The 24726-nt window shown below is 57.6% G+C and overlaps 1 protein-coding gene across 2 annotated transcripts in view; it reads right to left on the bottom strand.

Annotated features, from left to right (window-relative positions):
- Nucleotides 1-23649, bottom strand: part of PEPD (peptidase D) — a 112504-nt gene extending 88855 nt beyond the window's left edge. The window contains exons 1-4 of one of the 2 annotated variants that reach the window (XM_039231950.1): nt 23564-23649; nt 15200-15383; nt 13122-13249; nt 4931-4998 (exon numbers count right to left, since the gene is read on the bottom strand). In XM_039231950.1, the coding sequence (XP_039087881.1) occupies nt 4931-4998; nt 13122-13249; nt 15200-15383; nt 23564-23580 (397 nt within the window). In that variant the 5' untranslated portion in view covers nt 23581-23649. The remainder of the gene's footprint in view (nt 1-4930; nt 4999-13121; nt 13250-15199; nt 15384-23563) is intronic. The other variant, XM_039231948.1, reaches the window with a different exon arrangement.
- Between the last annotated feature and the right edge of the window lie 1077 nt (nt 23650-24726).

Here is a 24726-nt window from a genome sequence, read left to right as displayed (position 1 = left end):
CCAGTATAAATAGTGCCCTGATGAACATTCTTCTATACATGTTTATTTCCTTAATGTAAATTCCTTTAAAATTTTATTTCCTTAAAAAAAAAAATTAGACCCAGTGACACTGCTGTGAAAAGCCATATACTTCACTGAGCTTTTTGATGTCAGTGGCTGGATTACTCTCCAGATGTGCAGCAACCACCCACCCACCATGGCACACAGGGCTCCCTCTCCATCTGGTACCCACCCCTCTGACTCGGAACTGCTCTGATGACTGAACCCCCACCTCTGTGCCGTACAAACCAAGGCTTGGCTGAATCCCTACCAGTCCCGCAGGCCATCCTGTAGGGCAGGGTGGGGAGGGGGACTCATTAGAAGAACAAGAGCTGTGCATGTCAGGCCCCTGGGTGTGTTGTCACGTCCACATGAAGGGTCTACAATCATCAGTACAGAATGACTCTGTCAATCACAGCAGCGGCGCCAGAGAGCAAGCAGGCACTTGAGGACTGTGTGTGCTACTGTCCTTGGGAGAGGGGAGCCACAGAACAGATGTGTGGTCTGATGGCTTCTCTCTCGGCAACAGCTCAGGACGAGTCGGTCAGGAATCAGAGAGCAAGCAGTCCTCTCTGCACCGCCTGGTGTGCCACCAGGTCAGGTCTCGATGCCAAGCAGGCAGAGTGTCTGCTATTTCGGGCTGGCCAGTGTCTTTTACCGATCACAGCTGCCAGAGAGGGCCCCGGTTACCTCTGTGGTCGCTAAACCTCCCCCAGCCTGGCAGCTCCTTCCGCCCTTCCCCACGGAAACCCATTAACAGTACGTTTTCATCAGCAAACCCTGACTCCAGGCCTGGCGATGACGGAGACAGGACTCGCCTGTGTGTCGCCATCTCAAAATGCAGCTCTGGCACACAGGACGGCACGGCTCTGTCAACACAGGGCCTCATTTCCACGGAGCAGCGGTCACTGGGGACCCATCAGCTCTCACAGACCAATACTGTTAAATGCCCCTGACTTGCTTCATAGCACAGGCAGCATCGATTTCCCAGGCTGCTGGGCCTCTCTGGCAGGTTGAAGCAGATGGCACAGAGAGAATTTAGCAGAGCCTTGTGCACAAGGACCCTCCCCCTCCTTGGGGACAATCAGAGGCTTCCCGTGGATACCTCGTGCACCCTCATGCCCAGGGCCCCAACCAGGCCTGCAGGCTACTCTTCATAGGTGGTGATCAGACAAAGGGGCAGGACAGTCCTTAACCAGTGCTGCTGAGAGAGCCTGCGCAGCTCTAGGGAGCTGGGCTTTACCCTGCACGCATCGGGCTTTTACAAAATAACTGTTTTTCATGGCAGTCCAAAACAGGGGTGCAACCTGGTAGCTGGGAATGCATTTAAAAATAGAAACTCGTTTCTAAAATTTAAATATCAGGAAAGATCACTAACAACATGGATTTGCAGCCACTCCTGAAAAAAACAAAGTTTCCAGCAACTCTGGACCAGTAGTCCAAAGGTAGCAGCCGTCGTCCCTACGGGCCCCTCCCCAGACCCCGCCACTCCCTGATGCCTCCCCACACTGAGGCCTAGAGGCAGGCAGCATCCATCGCTGTGCTGCCATGATGGTATCGCTTTCATCCACCCTGCCCACATCTGAGCCAGAGGCCCTGGCACCTCCCAACATCTGCCGGCACCATAAAGGAGAGCAAGAACCCCAAATGTGCCCTCCTCCCTGCAGCTGCCCTGCGGAAGGAATGCCAGCCTCTGCACCGCACTGGAGTGCAATGCCTTGAAGCACATGTCAAGGTTCTCCTGAGCACCCCGGTCTCAGGGGAGCCACCATTCACATCAGGGTTGTCCACGGCAATGAGAGGAACAAGGCAGCCACGTTTGCTCTATCAGACACCTGCATTTTATACATGACAGCAAGTGACCAGCCATGGCCTGGGGCACGGGCCTTCCTGCCTTCTTTCAGAAAAGACAAGTGTGAGCTGCTTCCCACCTGTGATTTGTCACAGATAACCAAGGCTGCCCAAAGCTAGTTGGGGCTCGGCACCATAGAACTAGCCTGGGGAGCCCTTCCCTGATTTAAGGGGCTGCCTGTCACCTTCTGTGATGGAGTAGGTCCCAAGCACCTCAAGGGCCCCCCTAGCATAGGTGTCTCCATCCAACAGTCTACACCGTCAGGCTCCATTTTGAGCCACAGAAAATCAAAGTCACTAGGGAATCTATGTCATCCCCTTTGTCTGACAGAGCAAATGCAGAAATGGAGGGTCTCCAGGGTCCAAAGGTCCTAGGGTTGCCCCCTAATTCTGCTGCTTCCCTGGCTGAGGGCCTGCAGGTGGGGCCCTTCACCTTGGCCTTGGCTTCCTCTGCAATGGGGCAGGAGTTGTGGCCTGCCATGGGATAGGGCACAGAGGATGAGGGGATCCATCTATATGTTGCTGGAACCAGCAGGTGCCACCCCAGACTGAAGCATCCGACCAGCTGTCAACAGTAAGCCTCGTGTCCAGTAAGAACCACAGTGGTAATGGTGATTACAGAGCTGATTAATGATGACAGTGATGATGATGGGACACAGCAGAAAGCTCCTGGACCCCAGATCCCATCCTCTGAACTCCTCTAAAGCCCTCATTTAAGATTCTGCTTCGTAAATACAGACTCAGAGTGAGCCGCTCCGTGGGGCTGTAATTCTACCCTATCACTACCGGGCCCTCCTGTCTCCCCACTCTAGACTCTGTTTCACTGCATCTGGAGGCCAGTTCTCTTCCCCTCCCCCCCAAATCACAGTACACATGGAGCTGAGTTTCCCCCAGCCACAAAAGCAAAAACGTCAGAATGCAGCTGGGAGGGCTTCAGAGCAGAGCCGCTGACTCAGTGGGCTGAGGCCCAGGCTGCCCGCTCCAAATTTCTGGGAAGGTCAAGGTCCCCAAGGACAATAACACTAAAATGCAATTTATGGGGGCAGGAAGGATCTATTAGCCAAGGAGAGGGTCAGGAATAAAATCAGAACTAAGGATGAGCAGGTCCCTCACTCCCTGCTACTTAGAGGTGCATGGTAAGTGGTAAATGACCTCATTAGGGGCACGCGAATAAATGTCCAGGCTATTTGAGATCCTATACCCAAAGAAATCACTTCAGCAGGCCACAAGTGTATTAACAGAATCTTTAGGTGCTATGAATTCTGCCCCACCCCACCACCACCAGTAACTCAATACTGAAATCCAAAAACAAAAAAGAAAGGTCCATCAAAAGCCCCCCTCTCTCCACAACCCAACCTGGCAGAAGGTGCTGCAGAAACAGGCACCCATGGCCCCGGGCGCATGGATGCCAGCTGCACTCCTTCACCAAGGTCCCCCCCAACCAGGCACTGAGGGCCACAGTCACCTTCTGCACCAGACCGTGTCCTGGCTGTGGAGTTCAGCCTTGGGTCCCAACAAGCTCTGATGGCCACCCACCCCTGGAACATTTATTTGCATGCCCCAAATAAGGTCATTTGTCACTTACCATGCATGTCTAAGTAGCAAGGAGTGAGGGACCTGCTCATCTTTAGTTCCAATTTTGTTCCTGACCCTCCCTTTGGCAAGTGCATCCCTCCTGCCTCCGTAAAGTCTGGGGGAAAGAACTGGGCCATAGAGACAAACACCAAGCAGCAAAGGGCAGGGCACAAGAGCAGAGCACAGGCAGGGTCTACCATGTCCACCGCAGATCTCAAGAGCTGGGGTGGGGGGCAGCACTGTGGACGAGAGCCAGCAGGGGATGCAGTGGGCTGGCACAGGCCTCAGAACGTGGATAGGGTACAGACGAGAAGTGAGCGAGCATGGCATTCTACGGCATGGAACCGGGGCAACTGTGTCTGTGTGGGGGACGGTGGGGCCTGGCATTCCCGAGCAGGCTGGGCTGGTCCCCTGACCCGGGGCTGAGGCACAACGCCTTCCCACTGCTCTGTGGGCCCAGCCAGGACCCCTCGAACCTGCTTCCCACCCAGTGTCGTCACTCCCTGGCACAGCCTGTGTCCCACCCAGGGGAAGGGGGAGATGCTTGGTCTCCAGCTGGCTGGCTCCTCAGCTACTTCCACAATGACCCCCAGCACTTATTGCATGTCCACATGCAACCGTGGTCTGGGGAAACGTGGCATGGGAGGGCCCCGGCCCGCCCACCCTGCCAGGCAGGGGGTGGACCTGTAGCAGTAGGCACTGACCTCACGGTGATTACGTTCTACCTAGCTCTGACCTGCTCAGTGCGTGGCCATTGTAACAGTGCCCAGGGACAGAGCAGCGAGGCCTCCCTGTGTGCCTGGTGGTAGCTTAGTGTTGGGGGCCCTGCTCCCCCAAGGAGACCCTGGGGGCGCACGGCTGTGCTCTCACCTCTGCCCCAGCCCTGCCCCCCCAGCAATGGAAGTCAGGAGCAGCCCCTTGTGACTGCCTGGACTCGGGACAGATGCAAAGCCCCAGAAGGACAGTCATTCACCTACCCGGGCCACATGACACCACTGGGCACCCACGCTGGGAAGTAGATTAAATCCAGGGGACCTCCAACTGCACCCCACCCACAGGCCTCTCAAACAAAGTCTGGGGCTTTTCCGACAGCAACATCTGCAGTCAGCAGTGGTCTATGGGGGAGCACCTCCCCACACGTGAAGGCCGGAGCTGAGCCCGGGGGGTGCTTAGACCAGACCTCCCAGAGACGTCCTCCAACCAGAAGCGGTACAGGGGCCTCCAGCCGCCGAGTAGAGGGCACTGCCCAGGCAAAGGGGGGCCTCTTCAGTAAGGTCTGAGGTACACGCTTCTCACCTGCTCTCTGCAAATGAGGGTACTGCCAAGGCGGCCGGCAGCCGGGCGGTAGCATCCCACCACACACAGCCAGGCCACGGTGGTGCCACAGCAGTGCAAGGCAGGGGATGCCGAAACACAGGGGTGGCAGAAGCCCTGAACTGCACAGAGAGGAGGAGTTGGCTGCTACTGACCTCGTCTGCATACTGGACGTCATCCACGGCATACTTCTCCTTGAAATACTCCTTGGAGTGGATCCTCAAAGGGAAGCACAAGGGACACCAGGGTCAGGGTTTGGTCACACTCAGCATGGCTGCCTTCCCGCTCCCAAGCCCAGGCCATAAAGCCCCAGGGCCCATTCCTGCCCCAGCACAGAGCGGGCACAGACCCGGATGGCAAGGGTCACTGGGCCACAGATTTAACACTGAGCCATCTGCCTCTCCTGGCCTCCCCCAGATGACCTCCATTCGTCCTTGGAGCCCATGACCCTGACCACCTGCTGCAAGCATCTGCAGACCAAACTTCTCCCTCCACCACCAGCAAGAGCCCACCGGGCAGCCCGCCAGTATAAGCTGCCTCCCAGAAGCTCCCCCTCATGGAGCCTCTTTAAAGGAAAGTTTTAAAATTAACATTTTAAAGAAGTCAATATCAGTATTACTCACTGTGATGAGAACATTCAAGCCTACTCATCGTCTCTGAAAAATCAGCTATGAGAAGATAGAGATGAAGGAGGAGGTTGGGCCATCTCCCAGAGGGCTCCCAGTCATGGTCATGGTCATGGTCATGGTCATAGTCAAAGGTCTAGCCAGCACCATCCCACCCCCCAGCCTCCCAGGAGGTGGGTGAGTTGATGTCACTGCTGGTGACAGAGCTCACATGAGGTGGAGCACTAGCCACATGAGGAGATGGTGTCACAGCCAAGTCTATTGACGCACACACGCCACCCCGCGCCATCCCACTCCCGGGTACCACATCAGCACAGGGGATATACCCCCAGCCTGCCTGTGATCACATGGTATTCTAGTCACCGAGTGCTAGATCCGAAAGAGGCCTCAGGAGAAAACAGCAGATGGTTTTCAGACTGTGCTTCCTGAACTCTCAAGGGTGAGCAGATGACAGCGGGGTGAGGGGGCCAAGGGCAGTGTGCCTGGGGAGGCCCAGGGGGGACAGGGGATGGAGCACACTTCCAGACCTGGAGATGACCACCTCCAAGAGCGAGCTCCATGTGCCTGTGAGACCTGAGTGACCAGTGTCACTGCCCGGGAGAGAGGCCCACTACCCTCCCTGAGCCCTGCACCGCTTCCCTCTCCACTCAAGCATGCAGCAGACAGATCATAGCCAGGGAGCAGAGAGCGTGGACCCGGGGACAGATGGGCGGGCCTCAGGGGTCAGCAGGGAGCTCACAGCCACACACAGCGAGCAGGGCTGAAGAGATGACAGTCTCACTGCAGTGAGCTGCTCGGTGCCCCCAGAACGCTCTTTGCTTTATCTCCCTTTTGGCTTCTCTGAAGTGGACACTGGGTGTCAAGCTCTTGCTGTTAATTAAATTTGCACAATCCAGTCACATTAGCTTCCACGCCTGAGTCAGGACTCAAAAGTTAAATGGCCAAAGTCTGGCACCGCCAGTGGCATTACCTGAAGGGGCTACAGGGCAGGAAGAGATGACAGGCACCTGGATGCTGGGGGCCCCCTTTCTCTGCTTACTGCAGACAGCTCACTGACCCTTTGCTACTAAGTGGTGACACTCTCAGCCATGCACAAAAGCACATGCCAGAAGGGAGGGGTGGGGCCATCAGTGTCATCACTGCGTCCACCCTTGACTGCATCAGCTTCGGTCTCAGCTCCAGGACGGATACCCTGAGTCCTCGGCAGGTCCCCAATCCACCTGTGGCCCCCAGTCACTTCATCCCTTGCAGCTGTGGCAGGCATCCAAAGCAAAGTCCAGCAGATTTGGGAAGTGCAAGGGACTTGCTTTCAAGGGATGCTCCTTACAGGCATGCATCTCAGCCTTTACCCCAGGAATGTGTGCCTGCCCTGCCCTGCCTGGGGGTCTTGGTGGTCAGGCTTCAGCACAGACCTAGACTTGAGACCTAATATCTCCATGTATTCAGCCTGAGGTCAGGGTCTTCACTATACAGAACCAGGGGAGATGGGAGGAGGAGGCAAACTCAAGGTGGCTGTGAGTTGTGGGTGGCCCCGGGGCTGTGCACTCACCTGTCTGCCCCTCGCCTACCAGCCATACGCCATTCCACTTGCCACAGGAGGCAAGGAGCAGGCAGGGCCGGCCAGCCCACGCGGCGAGCCTGCTGCTGCCGCCCCGATTATCCAGGAGGGAGGGAGGGAGGGCGGGAGCCAGCCCCACCACATGCCCTTTACCCTCCTCAAAGAGGTTGAATGTCATAGTCCAGGGTGCCCACTGGGCCCCAAGGGTCAAAACCACTGACTGGCCCCAGGCCTGGTTCTTAACAGGAACGACCACTTCACAGATGCTATAAGCATCTCTTCTGGCCCTTCACCCGCCATTCTTTCCCAAAGGGTGCAGATAATTAAGTTTGAACGCTACTTGTTTTTCATGTTTCGAGGCTAACCATAATAAAAATAATTTAGATGTCACCCTCAGGGAGACGCATGCCAGGCCACCACATCAAGCCAGCCACCAGAGGCTCAGCAGCGATGACTTGGCGGGGCCGACCAGGGAAGGGGGGGCATGTCCACAAGAGCCCTGCTAGGCAGGCAGGAGAGGTCTTCGGGCAGCTACAGACCCCCTGGGGCCAGGCTGGTGGCAGCCACACGGAGGGCCTGCATCTGCCCTGGGGGAGGTGGGGTGTCTGGGGTCCAGAGGGACAGCCCATGCCAGATCCCATCATATGGCAGATCCAGATAAACCCGCTAGACCAGGAAAGAGTGGGTCAGCGGAGAAGCTGACCTCACCCCAGAAACCATCCCCGTGGCAGGAGAGGAAAGAGAGCGCCCCACTCAAAGGGGTTTGTGCCTTCGCCACCGGCAGCTGGGCCCGGCATGAGTGAGAGGTGGCCTTTCCCAGAACGCAAGGTCAGAGTTGACACTGAGTACCCACACCCCGTGCACAGCGTCCTGTGGGAAGGAGACGTTAAGGGAAAGCCCGTGGCGTAGACACAATGGAGCCCTCCAGAATATGAAACTTCCAAGCTGAGGTCTTGCCAGCCAGCTGCCCACCTGTGTGTGGTTAATGAATAAATAACCGGACCAAATTACAGCCGTCACCATCAATTCTGGCGGCCGGAGTCTGCCTTCAGCTACGCGTGACGCTGCTGCCTCTCGTCCTGCTCAGGGCAGAGCGACAGCACTCCCTCCCAAACATGCTCTGCCACCACGGCAATGTTCCAGTGGCTCGTTCTCCAAAGCAATGCAGGTGCCTGGTCCTGGGACCACGCCGGGAAGCGGCGCCGGGCAGCGGGGCAGCTGGGGCTCCGGAGGCGACCCAAAGAGCCAGAGCCCCAGGAGCGGTGCCTGAGGATGCTGGCATATGCCCAGCTGGGCCTCAGGCTGCCCCAGATCAGGCTCCCTGCCCGGCCCCCCCATGACCGCCTGAGGTCAGAGCCGAAAGAGCTCCCACAGCCTCCTCGGAGAGGCCTTCACCTACGACAGCACCCTTCGTGCCCACCCTGAAGACAGAAGGAGACAGGGTGAGGCCACCGGGCAGGCTGAGGTGGCCTCAGGCCTCCTGACCCAGGTGTGTGTATGGGGCGGGGAACGGTGGCTGTGAAAAACACAACCACACAACCACACACAACATACACATCCCGCAATACACCCACCAGCTACCATACCACACTCAGCAGCTCACAGCACACTGCACCACACACCACACTCCACACACACCCACACACACTCACTACAAACACTCCACATACCCCACTCCACATACACCCACACACACCACACACACTGTATGTATCACACACATGCCACATGTACACCTCACCCATCCCCCACCCTCACCACACACACACGCGCGCACACACACACACACACACAACCCCCACACCACACGCACATACCACATACCACAGATAAATACACCGTACACACCACATATACACACCACACCGCACCGTACCACACCCCCCACACCCCATTCCACCTATGTACACACACCACAGACTGCATACACCCAAACCATACACACCATATATACACCACACTGGACCACACCCACTCACAACCACCACCACCCCCAACACCACACACACACACACACACACATACACCACAGCACACACACATACCAAAAAGAGCCTCAGGGCCTGAGCCCCGGAGAAACCCCCCCACACCACCCCTGGGCAGGGCCCTCCATAGGATAAGCCCTCTCCTCTCTGTGAACCCCACACCAGGCCCACTGTCCCCCATTCCGAGCCACAGTCTCAGCCAGGGGATGACAGGAACAGAACCCGCTCAAGCTGCAAAAGTTCTAAGAGGGTCTCCCAACCTGGCCCAAAGCCACTCACCCCCTCTGGGCACTGAGGCTGCCCAGAGTTGAGTTACAGAGATAACTCCCTGCTGGCTCAGAGGACCCCAGACACCCCAGCATCCAGCACTGCCATCAGCTAAGCTTGGATCTGACAATATGATGGGAAACGCTCTCACGTCCAAAGGCCCTGGACTTCTGTAAGCAAAGCTTCCTAGTGAAAACAAACTAGAAGCTACCATCCTCCAGTCCCCAAAAATGCCCAGGGCGAGGAACAGGCCGGGCAGCAGGGAGGCCCCTCGGCGTCTGCTGCCCTGACAACAGGACAGGCCCTTCACACGGGAAGTGGCAGATCTGCAAATGGGGGTTTTTTTTTCCCTGGACGACTTTGGATTGCAGGATCTGCCAGATGGATTTTCAAAAGCCATCAGAGACTGAAAAGGAAGCTGAGGAGCTGAAGGTCAAATGTTCAGTCTGGTGGGTTTTGATTGCAAAGGCCAGGTAATCCCAACAGCCTCGCTCCCGAGCCCTATTGATTATGAGTGTCTGGAAATAGCCATGTGCAATCAGATCCGGCCATTCCCCAGCCCCAGCCCCAAACCGCCAACCATTTACCACTGCCCCACTGTAACCGAGCCTTCTCTCCCTAAGGATGGGGCCTTGGGGACCAGGAGAGGGACACACCAGGGCAGAGGAAGGAAAAGGCCTGCCCAGGTGGCCACAGTTGAGAGCGGGTCTGCAGGAAACCAGGGTCTAGCTCTCTGCTGTGGAGCCAGAAGGCCTCTGGGGACCCACCTGCTCTTTCCGGCCCCCCCAGCATAGAGCCTTTCCACATCGAAGACCTATACTGCAGACCCATTTCTATGTTCAGAGGCCATGCAAACATCTATGTCTGCACTAGACAATCAGCTGGCTGAGCAAAGCAGAGACAGACTAAAGGAGAGCTTTTAACAGTGGTCCGGAAAGCCAGCTCTGACCAAAGCACAGAACGGTATTCCTATATTATTGAAGATTATGCTTCAGGATAGCCGACTGCTGACAGCTGTTCCCTAATCAGGTCCTGGGTTTTAAACCCCCCAGTCAAGTGCCATTTGGTTCCCCAGATGGTGGCTGTGGGGAAACACAGTGAGATTTGCTCAGATTTTCCCACTGGATGGTGGAGTCGCCAAGGCAGGGACAGGCCTCTCGTCCCACCGCCATGGAGGATGCCCACCCTCCAGGACAGGTACTGCCCGACTTCACGCAAGAGTCAGTCATACATGAAAAGCAAGCACACAGAAGAGAAGATGCACTCAGAGCCTCCCCTACACTTCCAGACAGAAACTCCGGTGAGGCCCTGCTCACACCCTCCCCTAGCCCCCCATCCAGGCCATGTCTCCGACTGTAGGACTGGCATGCCCGGAGCCAGCGGGGAGCCACGGGGAGGCTCACGGGGCAGCCAGCTTGCAACCTCATGTGCTGCAGAGGGCCCCCAGCTATTTGGGAGGAGTGCCACTCGCAGCTCTGTGACTGCCTCAAGTGCAGGAAGGGTCTGGAAGGAATCCTCTTACCAAGACCAGACCTACACTCTCACCAGGAAACTTCTCACTACAGGTGAACCAGTCATCAGGGCTTTGTAGCAAACTACACTGACATTCTTCACGGTCACAGACCCCTGAAGGTCCGGGCTTGGGACAGAGCCCAGAGTGGCCAGCTTATCTCTGCTCCACGAGGTCTGGGACCTCAGCAGCAGGACTCCAGGGCTGGGACTCGGAGTCACCAGCTCTAATGGGTGGTCTGGCTGTCAGCCGGGCCTCCGCTCCTCTCCAGGAGGTCCCCCCACATGGGCTTCTTCCCGGCATGGCAGCTGGGCCCCAGGGCCGGTGTCCCATGAGCAAGAACCAGGTGCAATCACAGTGCACTTCATTGTCTAGCCACACAATGACCCTGCCATGCTCACGCATCACAGCAGTTGCCAGGTCCTGACCCGAGTCAAGCAGGAGGGGAAAGACTCCACCTCTCCAAAGGGAAGGCCACAAATATTGCTGTGGTCATTTCTGGAAGATACGAGCGGCCTGTCCCTGCCATCTACCACCTCGTTTCTGTGTCAGGAACGTAACCGTCCCCACAGTGACCATCACTATGACGACAGCCCTGGTGGTGCCTCATGAGCAGCACTGTCACTTTTCCTGAGATAAGGAATCCGAGGCCCCAGCAGTAGCGAGAGCTGCCCCGGAGAGGGGCCGTGCTGAGTCGCCTGGCAAGCGTCCAGCGAGACCGGCCCCCGGGCCTGCCCAGGCCACCACAGCACTGCTGTTCCCTTTCAAAGCAGCGCAGTTGTCCGGACCCGACCAGGAACATGATGAAGACTGACTATAAAGGCCACGACAGGATGGGGGAGGCAAGTGTTGGGTGAGGGGGGACCCACCCTCCCAGGAGGACCCATGTCTCCAGGCCCGGATCTGCTATCTAGAGGGAGCAGGGGGTCAGGAAGAATGGACTGAGAAAGGCCTGTCTCAGGCCAAACCCGAGGCCAGTTTCTCTGCAAGTACAAGACACTGTGGCAAGGGAGGCAGGGGGGTCCAGAGGACAGAGCAGGCATCTACCTGGACCCAGCATCCCCTCTGCACCCCTCCCCCATACCCCCCACCCCGGCCTGGGCAGTGCAGAGCCTCTGGGGGCTGTCACTGGGCCTTGCCCACCTTGCCCAAGATGCCACCCCCTCCCTCTGGGAAGAGGACAGCACACCTTCCTGTGTCCACCCTAACCCAGCATGGAGGCCAGTGGGACCTGCTCCTTACATCAGGGACACATTTATGCCACCTGCCCTGGGGCCTCTGAGAAGCCCAGAACCTATATGGCTGCCCAGTCCCACCCTCCAGAGGCCACCTAGATCAGGCATGGCCACTTCCCCCCCTCCTCCCCCAGGGTCTAGCAGGAGAAGTCCCCGCCAGGAAGTCTACCTAAAGCTGTCTTTACAGCAAAGCCCGGGAGGCCTCAAAGCAGAAATGTTACCAACCTGTGAGCCTGGATCCCTTACCCCAAGATGACAGAAGAGGGATCTCTCATGCCAACCAAAGAGGCTATGGAGTCTGCGCTGAAGTGCTGGGGGTGGGGGGGGGGGGAGTTGCTGCCCGAGACGCAGGAGGCCCCGTCCTGGGGTCTGCACAGAGCAGCCAGCCCACCCGGTAACGAGTGATCGAGGACAGTAGGCGACAAGGGCTGCAGTTCAGACATTGGCCCAGAATAAACCACCCTCCAGGCAGAAACTACACGCTTAAGGTGATGAGCACTTAGCGGGATCCCCTGAGCACCTCGAGCAACCACAGTTAAGTACCGCATCTGACTCAGCACCTCTGTGCAGGCAGGATGGCCCCCAAGACAGGTAGCCATGGCCAACGGCCCTGGAGCTGATAGAGGCCATGGATGACAGGGAGGAGGCCTCTGAGCACATTCCAGGCCCTGGTCCCACACTCCTCACACAGCACAAGCCTAGAGCCGCTGACCTGTCTCCCAGGTGAGCCAACTGAGGCAGGACCTCCACTTGAGCCAGAGACGGGCACACGGCAGGTACCCCACAATGTCACACTAGCGATGGGCTTCAGAGAAGGATCCCAGGCTGCCCTCTCTGATCCGAGCCAACCCCCATGACACCCAAGGTGGGGCCATCTCCCACTGGGGCTACCGCCTCTGGCATTTTAACAAAGCTGAAAATCCAGAATTTCAAGATTAATAATAGTACCTCCAAACAAACATGACCATAGTCTGTGGCTCTGACCACCCCCCTTCCCAACCAAGGCTGCCGGCTCCGGCCCTGAGCAGGCAGTCAATGGGCCTGACCATTGACACCCCGCCCCCCAGCCCCTGCTACTCTTTCCCTCCTTGTCGCCATAGGCCAGGCCCTTCCCCCCGCCCCAAGCCCAGCAGTGGTGGGCCGGCCCAGACTGCTCCTTACTTTCCCATCCAGGTGGCATAGCTGGCAGGAAGCCTGGGCACAAACAGGGTCGACTTCCCGGTGCCGACATCAATCGTGCCATAGCAGCCTGGATCGGTGACGCCAAACGCCCAGTGAAAGAAGGACTCCTGCGGCAGCAACAAGATGAAAACATGAAGCACAGGGAGAGGTGTGGGGTGTCAGAGCGAGCACCAAGCACCCTGGAAAGTCAGCTCAGGGCCCCTCAGCCTCACATAGCTGTCCACCTATCCACTCTGCCCCCTGCCAGCTGTGGGGGGCCCCTCTCCCGCTTCTGGGATTTGGCATGGGGCAGCCGGGCTGGCTCCTCCCACCCTGCGTTCAGCCTTCTCTGAGGATGCACATTTCATGCATGTGCCCCAGCCCCACCCGTACCTCTCCCTGGCCAATACCCTTAGGCCCTTGGAGGGCACCCTAGGGCACACCAGGACACGGGTGCCCACGAGCACCCTGGGTCCAACTCAGCCCTGCCCGCGCCTCTCTATTGCCCCCATGCCCGAAGGCAGGCAAGATGCCATGCTGACTTAGACACCGAGGCCAGACACCTGCACAGAAACGGAGTCCTCCATTTAGTACTCCTTACTTCCTTCTCCCACCCCCGGGGCAGCTGATGACTTCAGTGTTTAGCAATAAACACTGAGCTAAAATAATGTTAGAAAGGTATGAAGAGGAGGAGGATCTCTTCTAAAATTAACCTTGCATAACAGCAGTCAGGGAGCCAAAGGCTGAATTTAGGAGATCGATTTTTAAACCACAAGATACGTAAACCTGGGGAAGCATCGAGACGAGGCAGAAAAACCTTAGTGAAACCTGCGCATCCCTAGCAACCGGGGGACCGCAGGCCTGCAGCTGCAAGAGCAACGGGGCACGGGGAAATGGGCAGCCGGAGCCACTCTCAGCAAAGTTAACACCACGATGGCTCTCAGCAGCCGACAGCCCATCTGTCCTGTGCAGTGGATACAGCCCAGCCAGGAGGCCACAACTAGCCACCCCTCCACACTCAGGTCCCCTTCACGTCTCCCTGTCTCCCCCAGGCCTGATGCTGGACAGCCATGTCCCCGTGAAGGTTGTGGGGTTCCCAGGGTGTCAGGCCCCAGATCTGTACATGGCAGGGAGGAGAAGGGAGCCCTATACTTGGGGTACAGAAATGCGATTCTAATTAATCCCAGCTCCCCCTCTGGCAAGTCATTTCCTCTCGGAGCCTCGGTTTCGTCATCTGCGGAGTGAGTGTGATGCTAAGATCGATGAGTGGGGCCAGCTCAGGGCTTCTCGGGCTTTCTGGGTGAGCCCTCTGCTGAGCACCTTGCTCTTGTTCCTGGGAACTGAGTGATGCCAGCGATTCCCAGCCAAGGCCACCACATCCAGGCCGGCTTCCTGCAGCCAGCTACCCTTACCCTCCACCACACAGCATTCCGGAACCTTATGGAGTCCCTAGTCTACTTCCCAGGTCAGGAAACCGAAGCCCGGTGAGGGGCAGTGAGTCAGCAATGGCCAAACCATGATGAATGTCTGGGCTGCACGCTTCCTCCCAGACCTCTGCAGCCCCCTGCAGCCCCTGTCATCCTTGGTGCAGGCAGAAACCGGCCCCACGACATCAGCCCTCCCCATCTGCACCCACCCAGCCCGCCCTCTTGCCACCCACTCCTGTGGGCACTGCCCTCCTCCCCAGCCTGGAACACCCACACCCAACACCCAACTGCACTTGTTAGAATTCACCCTGGCCTTCAGGGCCCACACCAAACGCTGCCTCTTCCATGAGGCCTTCTTGCCTGTTTGTTCCTCTAAGAAAGTCATCTTCCTATATTCTGACCTAAGAGCTGAGACTGGCTGGCATGTGCTCTGCCTCCAACCACAGCTAGGAGGGATCTGTCCCTTCAGAGTACTGGGTGTGGGCTCCCCGGGTGCCCACGCCTTGACCTGCCCTCAGGGAGCCTCTGCAGCATCCCCTTGGAGGGTAAAGCTGCCCGGGGCCTACCAGGCCCAATGGTGGAGGAGGGCGGACAGCGCACAGGAGGCCGGGGCACGCCGGCAGGTGCAGGAAGCCGGCGGGGCGGGCTCACCTGGCGGAAGAGGACCCCGGTGTCGGTGCAGTAGCGTTGCGTCTCCTCCCCGCCCTGCAGCAGCACCACAGAGCCGGCCTGCACGGCAGGCTTCTTTCGCAGCCGCTCACACAGGCGTTGCCTGTTCAGGGCAAAGAGCGCCAACGGCACCCTCAAGGTTTCGTTCCCCAGCCAGAATGAAGGTCTGCAAGACATGAACACACATCGCCACATAGGCTCTGTTAGTGCCACCAAGCGCATCCACCACCCATGGCCCCAGGTGACCGGAAGGCAGAGCCTGCTGCGGGACCCCCGTGAGCACGGGGACAAGCTGCTCCAACCTCAACCTGCCTGACCCAGAAAGAGCCCCTCACTGGGCCGCCGAGGACCACAGGGCCCCATCGACCACACCCTCCCCTGCTGTCCCTGAGCACCGGGCCCCGAATGCAGATGAGGGAAAACTGCATCTGTTTAACCAGCAGGCAAGTGAGGCCCATGGAGGGAAAGCCTACGATGGCTTGGAGATGAACTCAACTCCTGTCCTCAGGGAGCCTACCATCCATGTGAGAATGATCTGTGATCTGACCCAGACAACACCGGATCCCTGCCCAGTGCCCACATGATGCTGTCTTCTCTGCAAGTCACAGACCCAGCAGCCTGTGCTGGGACACCCTGTCCCCAGCACACATACACAGGACACCCAGCACCAGGGACCGAAGCAAGTCTGTGCCAAGGGGATCATGCCGAGGTGGACCAGGCAGTGACAGCCCTAGGGGTGCTATCCTGAAGGACCCATGTCCCAGGAGAGCACCCCCACCCCACTCCCTTCTACACTGAGAAAACAGCCCCCCTCCCAGCACCCACTCCCCAAAGCCCACCTGCCTCCAGGCCCTGCATGCCCTGTCTATTCCCGGGTTGCTCCAGCATCCAGTTTTCCCCCTCAGGATCACCCTCTGTAGCCAAGGTACAGGAGTCTCACCATCGTAAAAAATAAATAAATAAAAACACTTCGCTTGACTGCCATGCCCCTCCAGCAGTTGATGCCTCTGTCCCCTTGGCAGGAAATATCCTCTGCAGAGTCACTCAAATCCACCACTCTCGTGTCCAGGCTGCCCATGGATCCACGCCCTGGCCTTGGCCCACCCCTCCCCTGTGTGGCCCCTGCCAAGTAACAGTGACCCCTGCTCCTGAACCTCCACCCAACATCCGCATGTGGCTTCCCAGTCCTCACCCAGCGTCTGAGCTCCAGGACTCTGGGCCTCTTCTTACCACAGCCCCCCTCCACGCTCAGGCTCGCTCCCTCCTCAGCTCCACGTCCAGCTGGAGGACCTGCTCTGCTACCTGGACACCCACAGGGAACTCTCCAGGCTCTCTCAGCCCCAGCTTCCCCACCCAGAGGGACCCTTTCCAATGCAGATCAGAGCAGGCCCTCCCCTGCCCACCCCCTCTGCCACCTAATGAACGTGGCACAGAGCTACCAGGCAGTGAGGGGACGCAGCCCCACACTGCCTGCACTGGTTTTCCGGCTCTTCCCCAAACAACCAGAACACTCCCCGGGGGCCTGGATGGCTCACGTTCTCACTGTATCCAGGCCTCTGCAGAACTGGCCGCACTGCCCAGAAGCTTTCCAAAATTTGGTCCAAACCTTAGCCCCTACTCTCCTCACTCCTCTTTAGAGTGCACAGCACTTTTTGACATCATTTATTTACTTGCTCATGGTCTCCCGTAAAATGTAAGCCCTAGGAAGGCAGGAACCTCACCTTCTTTCCAAATGAATGACTAAACAGAGGACGGGGACGGAGGACAGAGGCCCCAGCAAGTGTGCTGGGGGCTAGGAAGGCCGCTGGGCCAGGCCCAGGGGGCGGAGGGGGAGTCAGGCAGGCCCGTGTGGTGCGTGCCCCAGGAAAGGGGACAACAGGTGCACACAAAGGCCCAGGAGGGCAGAAACTCCCGGGCTGGTCTGAGAAAGAAGGTTCTGCCGGGGTCCATAATGAGAGCCAGGCACTGCACTCACTGGCCATGGGCCCCTCAGAGGCAGGGACACGTGAGCAGGTGACACCCCGTGTACACCATGGCTTGGATGCCACTTCCTCAAGATGGTCTTCCCCGGCTTTCCACTTCACAATTGCAGCTCTCTTCCCCTGCCTGTCCCCCCACTTAGCATTTGCACCCTCCAGACCCACTTTCCCTGCTCTGCCCAGCCCCCCCCTCCCCCCCAGCACTTCAGGAAGGTTCAGGTGGATTTAGCCACTGGGAGGCAGGCAGGAGACTAAAGGGCAGAGGGAAGACAGAGAATCCGCTCTCTGCTCTCTCTTGCTGGTGAAGCTGGAACCTGACAGCTGGCAGTGCCGCCCCGCAGGGCCACAGTTCAGCTTCCCTGACTCCTGACCAGCTTCCTTCCTCTTCTCTCCCAGGTCCCCTTAACCTGCCCACAGCTCCGGAAGCTGACCCTGCATGGAACTCTCTTTATGACCCCTTCTAGTGAGGCTCTGCCAGGTCCCCGGCTGAAAGGGCACGTCTACCTCCTGACATACGCAGCCTGCGTGTACTGGTGCTCACTGGGGAGGCCCACCTCCACGCACAAGAAAGTAAGTCCCATGGAGACAGATCTGGGCCTGCTCTGGTCACCGCCACCCCGGTGCCTAGCACTCTGCTTGGCACACAGCAAGTACTCAATAAATATCTGCTGAGTGAACAACTGTGACAATGTGGGGCCACCCACACAGCTGTGCAGGAAAGAAGCTGCCACATCAGCTCCAGTGGGGCAGGAAGCAGGACCCTTGGGCCCACCCTGGCCAGAAAGCAGGGAAGGGTCACGCACAGCCCACACGTGCTAACAGGGCCCCCACCCCAGTTCCCGGGCCTCACCCTCACAGAAGGCTTGTGCAGGGGCCAGGACTTCCCCTGAGCTGGGCTGCTTTTCTGCTGTGCTCAGCCCTGAGGATCAAAGGGCAGAGGTGACAGCTGGTAAACAGGCCTGCATCCCAGCTGGCCATGCAGTCAGGAACTGAAAGTGCAGCCCCAGCACCCGTACGGCCCCCCACACTCTTCCCCCTCACTCAGCAAATCCCAGCAAGGGAAGAACCTCGTCTCTGCAGACTCCCCAGCAGCATGGCGGGAGCATCCTAGAGACACGGCGGCAGGTGGCCTGAGCCAAAGTCGCCGGGATGCACAGAGACTCAGTTTCAGCCAGCGCCCAGCCCCTAGCCCTGCCCAACACTCCTCACCCCTCTCTCTGGCTCTCTCTCCTTAAACACACCAGATACCAGCTCCTCCTGGCCTGCCACCATGCCCCCACCAGGAAGGCTCTCAGAAGGGCCAGGCTTCCTCTAGTCTGGAACCTTCTAAGAGGCCTACATGCTTCAGGGCATCTGGACTGGGACCTTCTGGCCCACAGGCCAAGCAGCCCAGAACAAGACAGGTCACTTGCTAAGAATCCTCTTAGCTGATACTGCTGCTGTGAAGAAAACATGCAACACTACCTAAGCCTCCGTGGGGCTCAGCCCGAACAGAGAAGGGCAGCCCAGGCCAGCCTAGGCCAGCCCGGGAGCTGCGGTCACTCATGACTGCAGGGCACCCCCAGAATCAAGGTTTATAGAGATGCCGCGCCCTTTGATTTCTCCTGACATGAGCCATCCCCGCCCCTGCCCCACCCCCACCCCCAACTGAACATCGGGCCCAGAGCCAGGCAGGTGATTTCCCGCAAACTCAGCAAACGCAGCACCGATAAAACACCTCCCTCCCAACCCCCCAGCTTCCACCGGCACTTTCCCTGATACCCAGAATTGAAAAGGCAAAGGCCAGATCATCCCCAAGTGCCAGCATCAACAAGCAATGCCCAAGGAAGACAGCAGGGGCTGGCAGACCAGCTCTGGGGCACCAGAGAGACCCAGAGAGCAAGCTCCAGCCCCCACAGGCCAGCCGGCCCCTACCAACCACAGGGCCTAGGAAGCAGCCAGGGGCCAGGAATAGGGCCACCCCCAGGGAGAGTGTGATGCTGCTGTCCCTGAAACCCATTCCTGTCCCCCCAAACCATAATGAGCCACCCCCTCTGCCTCGTGGCCACCTGTGGGGTTCTCACCCAAGAGGAGATTTACCCATGGGGATTCACACCTAGAATTCAGGGACTCCATCTACTTGGATGGGGAGAAAGTATACCTTTCTTGCCTTTAACCTCTCATTCAACTGTACATTTTCTTCAATTATTATTAATGTAAGCAACTAACCATGGCACTATTCAGTGCATGAATCTGTCACCAGCAACAATCACAGGTATTTTCCTATCATATTACTGATGTCACTGTATCTCAAAATATCACTCTTGTTTATCACTATTTCATAATTAAGATGGTTATTACGCCTGCTGTTTTAATTGCTTAATGTACTAATAAAGAAACATATATTACTATATGGTAAATTTATTAACATTTTGATAACTGTATTTCAGTGTAATTGGTTTTCCTTGTAATCCTCTGTAATTTTATGCATTAAAATTTTTTTTAATGTTTATTTATTTTTGAGAGAGAGAGAGGGTGAGCAGGGGAGGGGCAGAGAAGGAGACACAGGATCTGAAGCAGGCTCCAGGCTCTGAGCTGTCAGCACAGAGCCCAAGGCGGGGCCCAAAACCACGAACTGTGAGATCATGACCTGAGCTGAAGTTGGACGCTTAACTGACTGAGCCACCCAGGTGCCCCTATTCTATGCATTTAAAAACATCATGTTGAGAAGGGTGCACAGCGGTTCAGGTCATGATCTCACTGCGTGTGGGTTTGAGCCCTGCCTCGGGCTCTGTGCTGACAGCTCAGAGCCTGGAGCCTGCTTCAGATTCTGTGTCTCCCTCTTTCTCTGCCCCTGCCCTGTTCACTCTCTGTCTCTGTCTCTCAAGATAAAATAAAGACATAAAAAAAATTTTTAATAAGAAAAAAAAGAGACAGGTGCACAGCCCTCGCCAATGGGTACATGGACAGACAAGGACAAGATCCCTGCACTCGAATGTGATATCACTTCCAGATGGGGCCACACTGCTAAGCTCCCAGCAAGAAAGGCCGGCCATGGGCCTCCCGCTACCTCATCCTCAGCCTCCAGCTTGGGCTGGGCCCCGAACCCACTGGCCGACTGTCAGCACCCACTCACCCGCTCAACCTGGCTGGAGGGGCCTAGAGACAGGTGACCAACACCCCCCCACCCTGCCTCCCTCTCTCCCAGGAAGGGTCGGGGGGCGGTCTAAGCACACACAGAGACCGAGAGAGAGAGAGAGAGCTGTGGAGTCAGGACTAGGCCTGGAAAAGGGCCAGGGAGGGCAAAGGCACACTCAGCAGCCAGCCTGCCTCCCACAGACCCACCCCTCCCCAACCACAGGCGTCAGCCTGACACCTTTTCTCCAGGAGCACAAGGTTCGTATCAGGGTGGGGACAGGCTTTGATCCAGAACCTGACTTCTCCAGTTACTCTCTCTCCCTAAAAATGCTGACTCCGGCGTGACCTATGACCCAACAGGTAACACCCAGGGCAGCTCATCTGCTTTTCCTCACTGGCAAAGGCCCTCTGGGCAGCAGCCCCCTGGGAGCCACTCGGCTAAAGAATTAAAGGTATTTCATCACCATACTTGGAATTCTGTCCCCCTCCTTCCCACATTTCCTCTCTCCTCGATCCCTGAGAGCCTCCATGCAAAGCAGGACGGCACACTCTTCTAATTTAGAGTAAGCCCCCCTTTTATTCATTAGGCAGCAGGTCACCCAGCACCAATCACAGGGTGGCCAAATGGCCCTGAAGGTACAAAATGACCTGGTCTTGGGATCCAAGGGTGCCAGAAGAGGCATGAAGGGAAGCAACATCTCAACCATGACCGGCAGATGCACTGACAGGGAAAAGCCTCCTGCCGGTGAAAAAAACTGGGAATCTCTGGAGTTCTGAGCAGGAAGCCTGTATCAGAGGTCAGGAGAAGTTTCTAGGAGGAGGAATCGTCACCTAAGCTGGGCCTGCAAGGATGTGAACAGTTACATCAGAGGCCAAGGGCACTCCAGGGCCAGCAGGTGAGTGGGCACAGCAAAGAGAAAGGAAAAAGCCAAGTGGGGGAGCAGATGCGGGCAGCTCAGGCTGCAGCGAAGTCTCACCTCTAACCGTGGAAAGCTCAGGCGTGGCTCAAAGAGAAGGCACCAAGTGCTATGGGATGAGGGGTCGAGCGGTGAGGGAGGGCTTCAGAGCAGACCCTCTGGGGGCTATGGGACCCTCTGTCTCATGCGTGAAGTCCCTGCCCAAGCTGGCAGGACAGAGCAGGGTCCACCCTGAAACACTCCCCAGGGGGCTCCTTATTGCACCTGGTCTTCTAGTTGAATCTGAGATGCTAGTTTAGGGCTTCCACTGCTCCCCAACTCACTCCAGTCACCTGAGACTCACAGCCTCCCCCGGCCCAGGCTCTGTAGGACTCTACAGGCAACCAAATCTGACCCCCCAAGGACCCCATGGCCATGACTTGATGACATAGTGCCTCATGATGCCTGTGTGTGCAGATGGGCAGACTTTTGCTGGAAACAGGCTCAAAACCTCCCCACCTTAAAGACGCTGCTAGGATTTGACCTCAGATTCAAAGTGTCCAGCTGGACAACCCCATACCAGCTTGGGATGGCTCTTGCCAAGGAGGCCCTGTCGCACTCTGGAAGCTCCCTGCACTTCCAGTAGCACAACTCTCCAAGAACTCTGTCATTCTGTGTCACCTCCCTCACCCCCTCCCCACCATGGCCCAGAGGATCAGCTTTGCTCTAAGAGCCCTCCTTCCAGGGTTCCGCCAGCTCAAGGGCCACACCCATCCAAACATACACCTTCAGGAGAGCGGCAGGCCTCAGGCCACCATGGAGCCCTGAGCCCAAACGCAGCCCCTAGAACTAGCTGTGGCCACCTAGCCAGCCCAGATATAAAGACAACAGACCCACGTTTGGGCACCAGCCTACCCTGCTGCCCACTCTGCTCTTCCAGACAGGGTCATAGGCTGGGTTCAAGAATCTGACCCCGGGTCCCTTAACACTCATCTGGGACTGTGCATGTACAGTTCTCTGTGTGAGGGGCACCCAAGGACTGGTACACATGTCATCCAGGGATTGAAGCCTACCCTCACTCTCCACTGAGCTCAGAACCCACGCCCCTCCACGGCACAGCCCAGAGGCAGACAAGCGGATGAGAGTCCCATGTGTCCATCTGCGCCAGTAGCCCGTCAACACCCAAAGGTCAGCCCAGTACTGTCCCCAGAATACAGCAGGTGCCCAATAAATGTTTGATTTATATGTCCTAAGCTCTTGCAAACTTGGGGGCTACTTGAGGAGGCCATTTTCTGTCGCCATTCTCCCCGCCTTCCAAAGAAAGAGAGGTAGTCAGTCGCCACTCTGATCTCAGTTCCTAGCTGGGCATCTGGCACAGTGCCCTTTAGCTATGACTTTGCCTCCTAGCCCCCAGCACCACCAGGCTCATATGCCCTTGAACTCACACACAGTCCAGGGGAGCAATCGTCTAAAGAGCACATCTGATTAGATTAAATGCTTGGATAGCTCCAGCCCCTCGGGACAAAGTCTGGAGAAGCTAGCTGGGACACCACGCCCTCCAGCGCAAGGATGCACCCCACTCTCCCCTGTCCCCCGCAGGCTTAGCTCTCAACCTTTGTCACTCACCCTTTGTTCAGACGTTCCCTCCTCTGGGACACTCTTCCCAACGCTGCAGTGAACCCGTCTATCCACGCTTCCCCCCACCAGGACCACTCACCCATTCTTTCGTGCAGCAGACTTTAGGAAGCACCTACAGCGTGCAAGGCACTTCCTAGTGAGCCCCAGGAGTGAACAAGCGAAAGACCCCGACCTTACATTCCAAACGAGAAGACGAGAAACGAGTAAAATAAATGTACTATATAGTCATCAGGAGGTGATAAGGGCTACAGAAGTAGAAGTGCTGAGGGAAAGCGTCTCTGAGGTGACGTTTGGGCCCTGAAGCAAGCGGGAAAGTGCCCCTCTCGGGAGTTCGGAGCCCTTTTCAAATACCACCTCCTTCCGGGAGCACCGCGTCCCGGAGGCCCGGGCAACGCCGCCATCCCATCTGAGGGTCGTGGCCGTGAACGCGCCTGCAGACCCGAGGACCTGCCTCGGCCACACAGCAGGCCGCTACGCGCGCGGGTGGGGCCTGAGCGCCTGGGTGGTCCCGAGGACCACCCTGCAGCGGGGAGGGGAGCTCGGATGCCCCGGACTCCGAGCGCGCAGCCAGCCGCCCCGCGCGACGAAGCGCGCTGTCCGCGGCCACACAACTCAACCGGTGGGGCCGCTGCCCGGCGGCGGGGGCTACTGGCCGGGAGCCCCAGGCCCCCTCTCCGCGCCGCCTGCCACCGGCCAGGGACAGGAGCAGCACTCACCCGGTGGCCGCCGCCATGTTCGCTCTGCACCAGCGTCACGTGAAGTGAAGCATCAGCTGAGCCCCGGCAGGTCCCACCGCGGGAGGCGGGGCAGGGGCGGGGCCGGGTGTCCACGCCCCGCCCCCTCCAGCGGCGAGCTCCGCGAGACCCAGAGGGACTGAGCCTCAAAGAGAGGAGGATCCACCTACACGCAGGCAACCCGCTGTTCAAGAGGGGCGGAGCCGGGTGGGAGACAGGTGTCATTCCAGAGTAGGAGGGAGTGTCCCCAGGCAATGGGTACCTTGATTCAACCCCCAACCCGGCGTCTCAGCGCCCACCGTGGGAGGACACCCTGAGAGAGAGAGCCCTGGACCCAGTCTAGCGGGCAGAGGTGATAGCGGTAGCTTAAGAAAGGAAATGACGAGCAGAGGTCAGGACTCCTGGAGTAACCAAAAAGTTCAGTGTCCCGGAGAGGGGATGTGGGAATGAGAGGTAAGACCTCAGAGGTAAGCAAGGGTCAGGTCCTGCAGGGCCTTGGAGATGGGGCTGGGAAGTTAGGTCTGGTAGGACCTTTTCAAGCTCCCTCACCTACAGGATGCAGAAGGACCCAGACACAGGGAAGCCAGTGAGGAGGGCTGGGGAGAAGTGGACACAAGGAGGGCACAGTTTAGGAGGGAGAATCTACCAGAAGGTATCTCCCTTTGCTCTGCTGGGCACTGCTGTTGGGTGCAGGGTCCCCCAAGAGTTGGAGGAAGGGGTACCAAGGAGGGAGATGGGAAGCAGATATTCTAAGGGAGCAACCTAGGCTCCAGGTGTTTTAGAATAATAGTAATACTAACAACTACTGCCAACAGGTGCAGAGCACTTCCTGTAACCCAATGCTTTGCAGAGTTAGCTCACTGAGTCCTTACAACAGCTCTGGGCAGCAGTCTCTTAATGCCATTTAATAGATGAGGAAACTGAGGCCTAGAGAGGCAAGTAACTCACTTGAGCTCACACAGGAGGCAATTTATGCAGCCACACCCCTGACTAGTTACCGATGCTGGCTCTGTGAAGGAAAGGGGCCCAGGGCTGGGGGTCGGGTGTCTCTGGGGTCCTGGGCCACAGATGTGTGAGGTCAGGAGGTAAGGCCCAGCACATGCCCATGAGGATCTGGCCCGAGTCCACAGCTGTCTCAAAGCCGA

Source organism: Hyaena hyaena, unplaced genomic scaffold, assembly GCF_003009895.1.
Source record: "Hyaena hyaena isolate Hyena2069 unplaced genomic scaffold, ASM300989v1 scaffold_61, whole genome shotgun sequence".
In the NCBI taxonomy this organism is placed as follows: domain Eukaryota; kingdom Metazoa; phylum Chordata; class Mammalia; order Carnivora; family Hyaenidae; genus Hyaena; species Hyaena hyaena.
The sequence above is the reverse complement of the archived record's forward strand: the minus strand, read 5'-3'. Positions and strand labels throughout refer to the sequence as shown.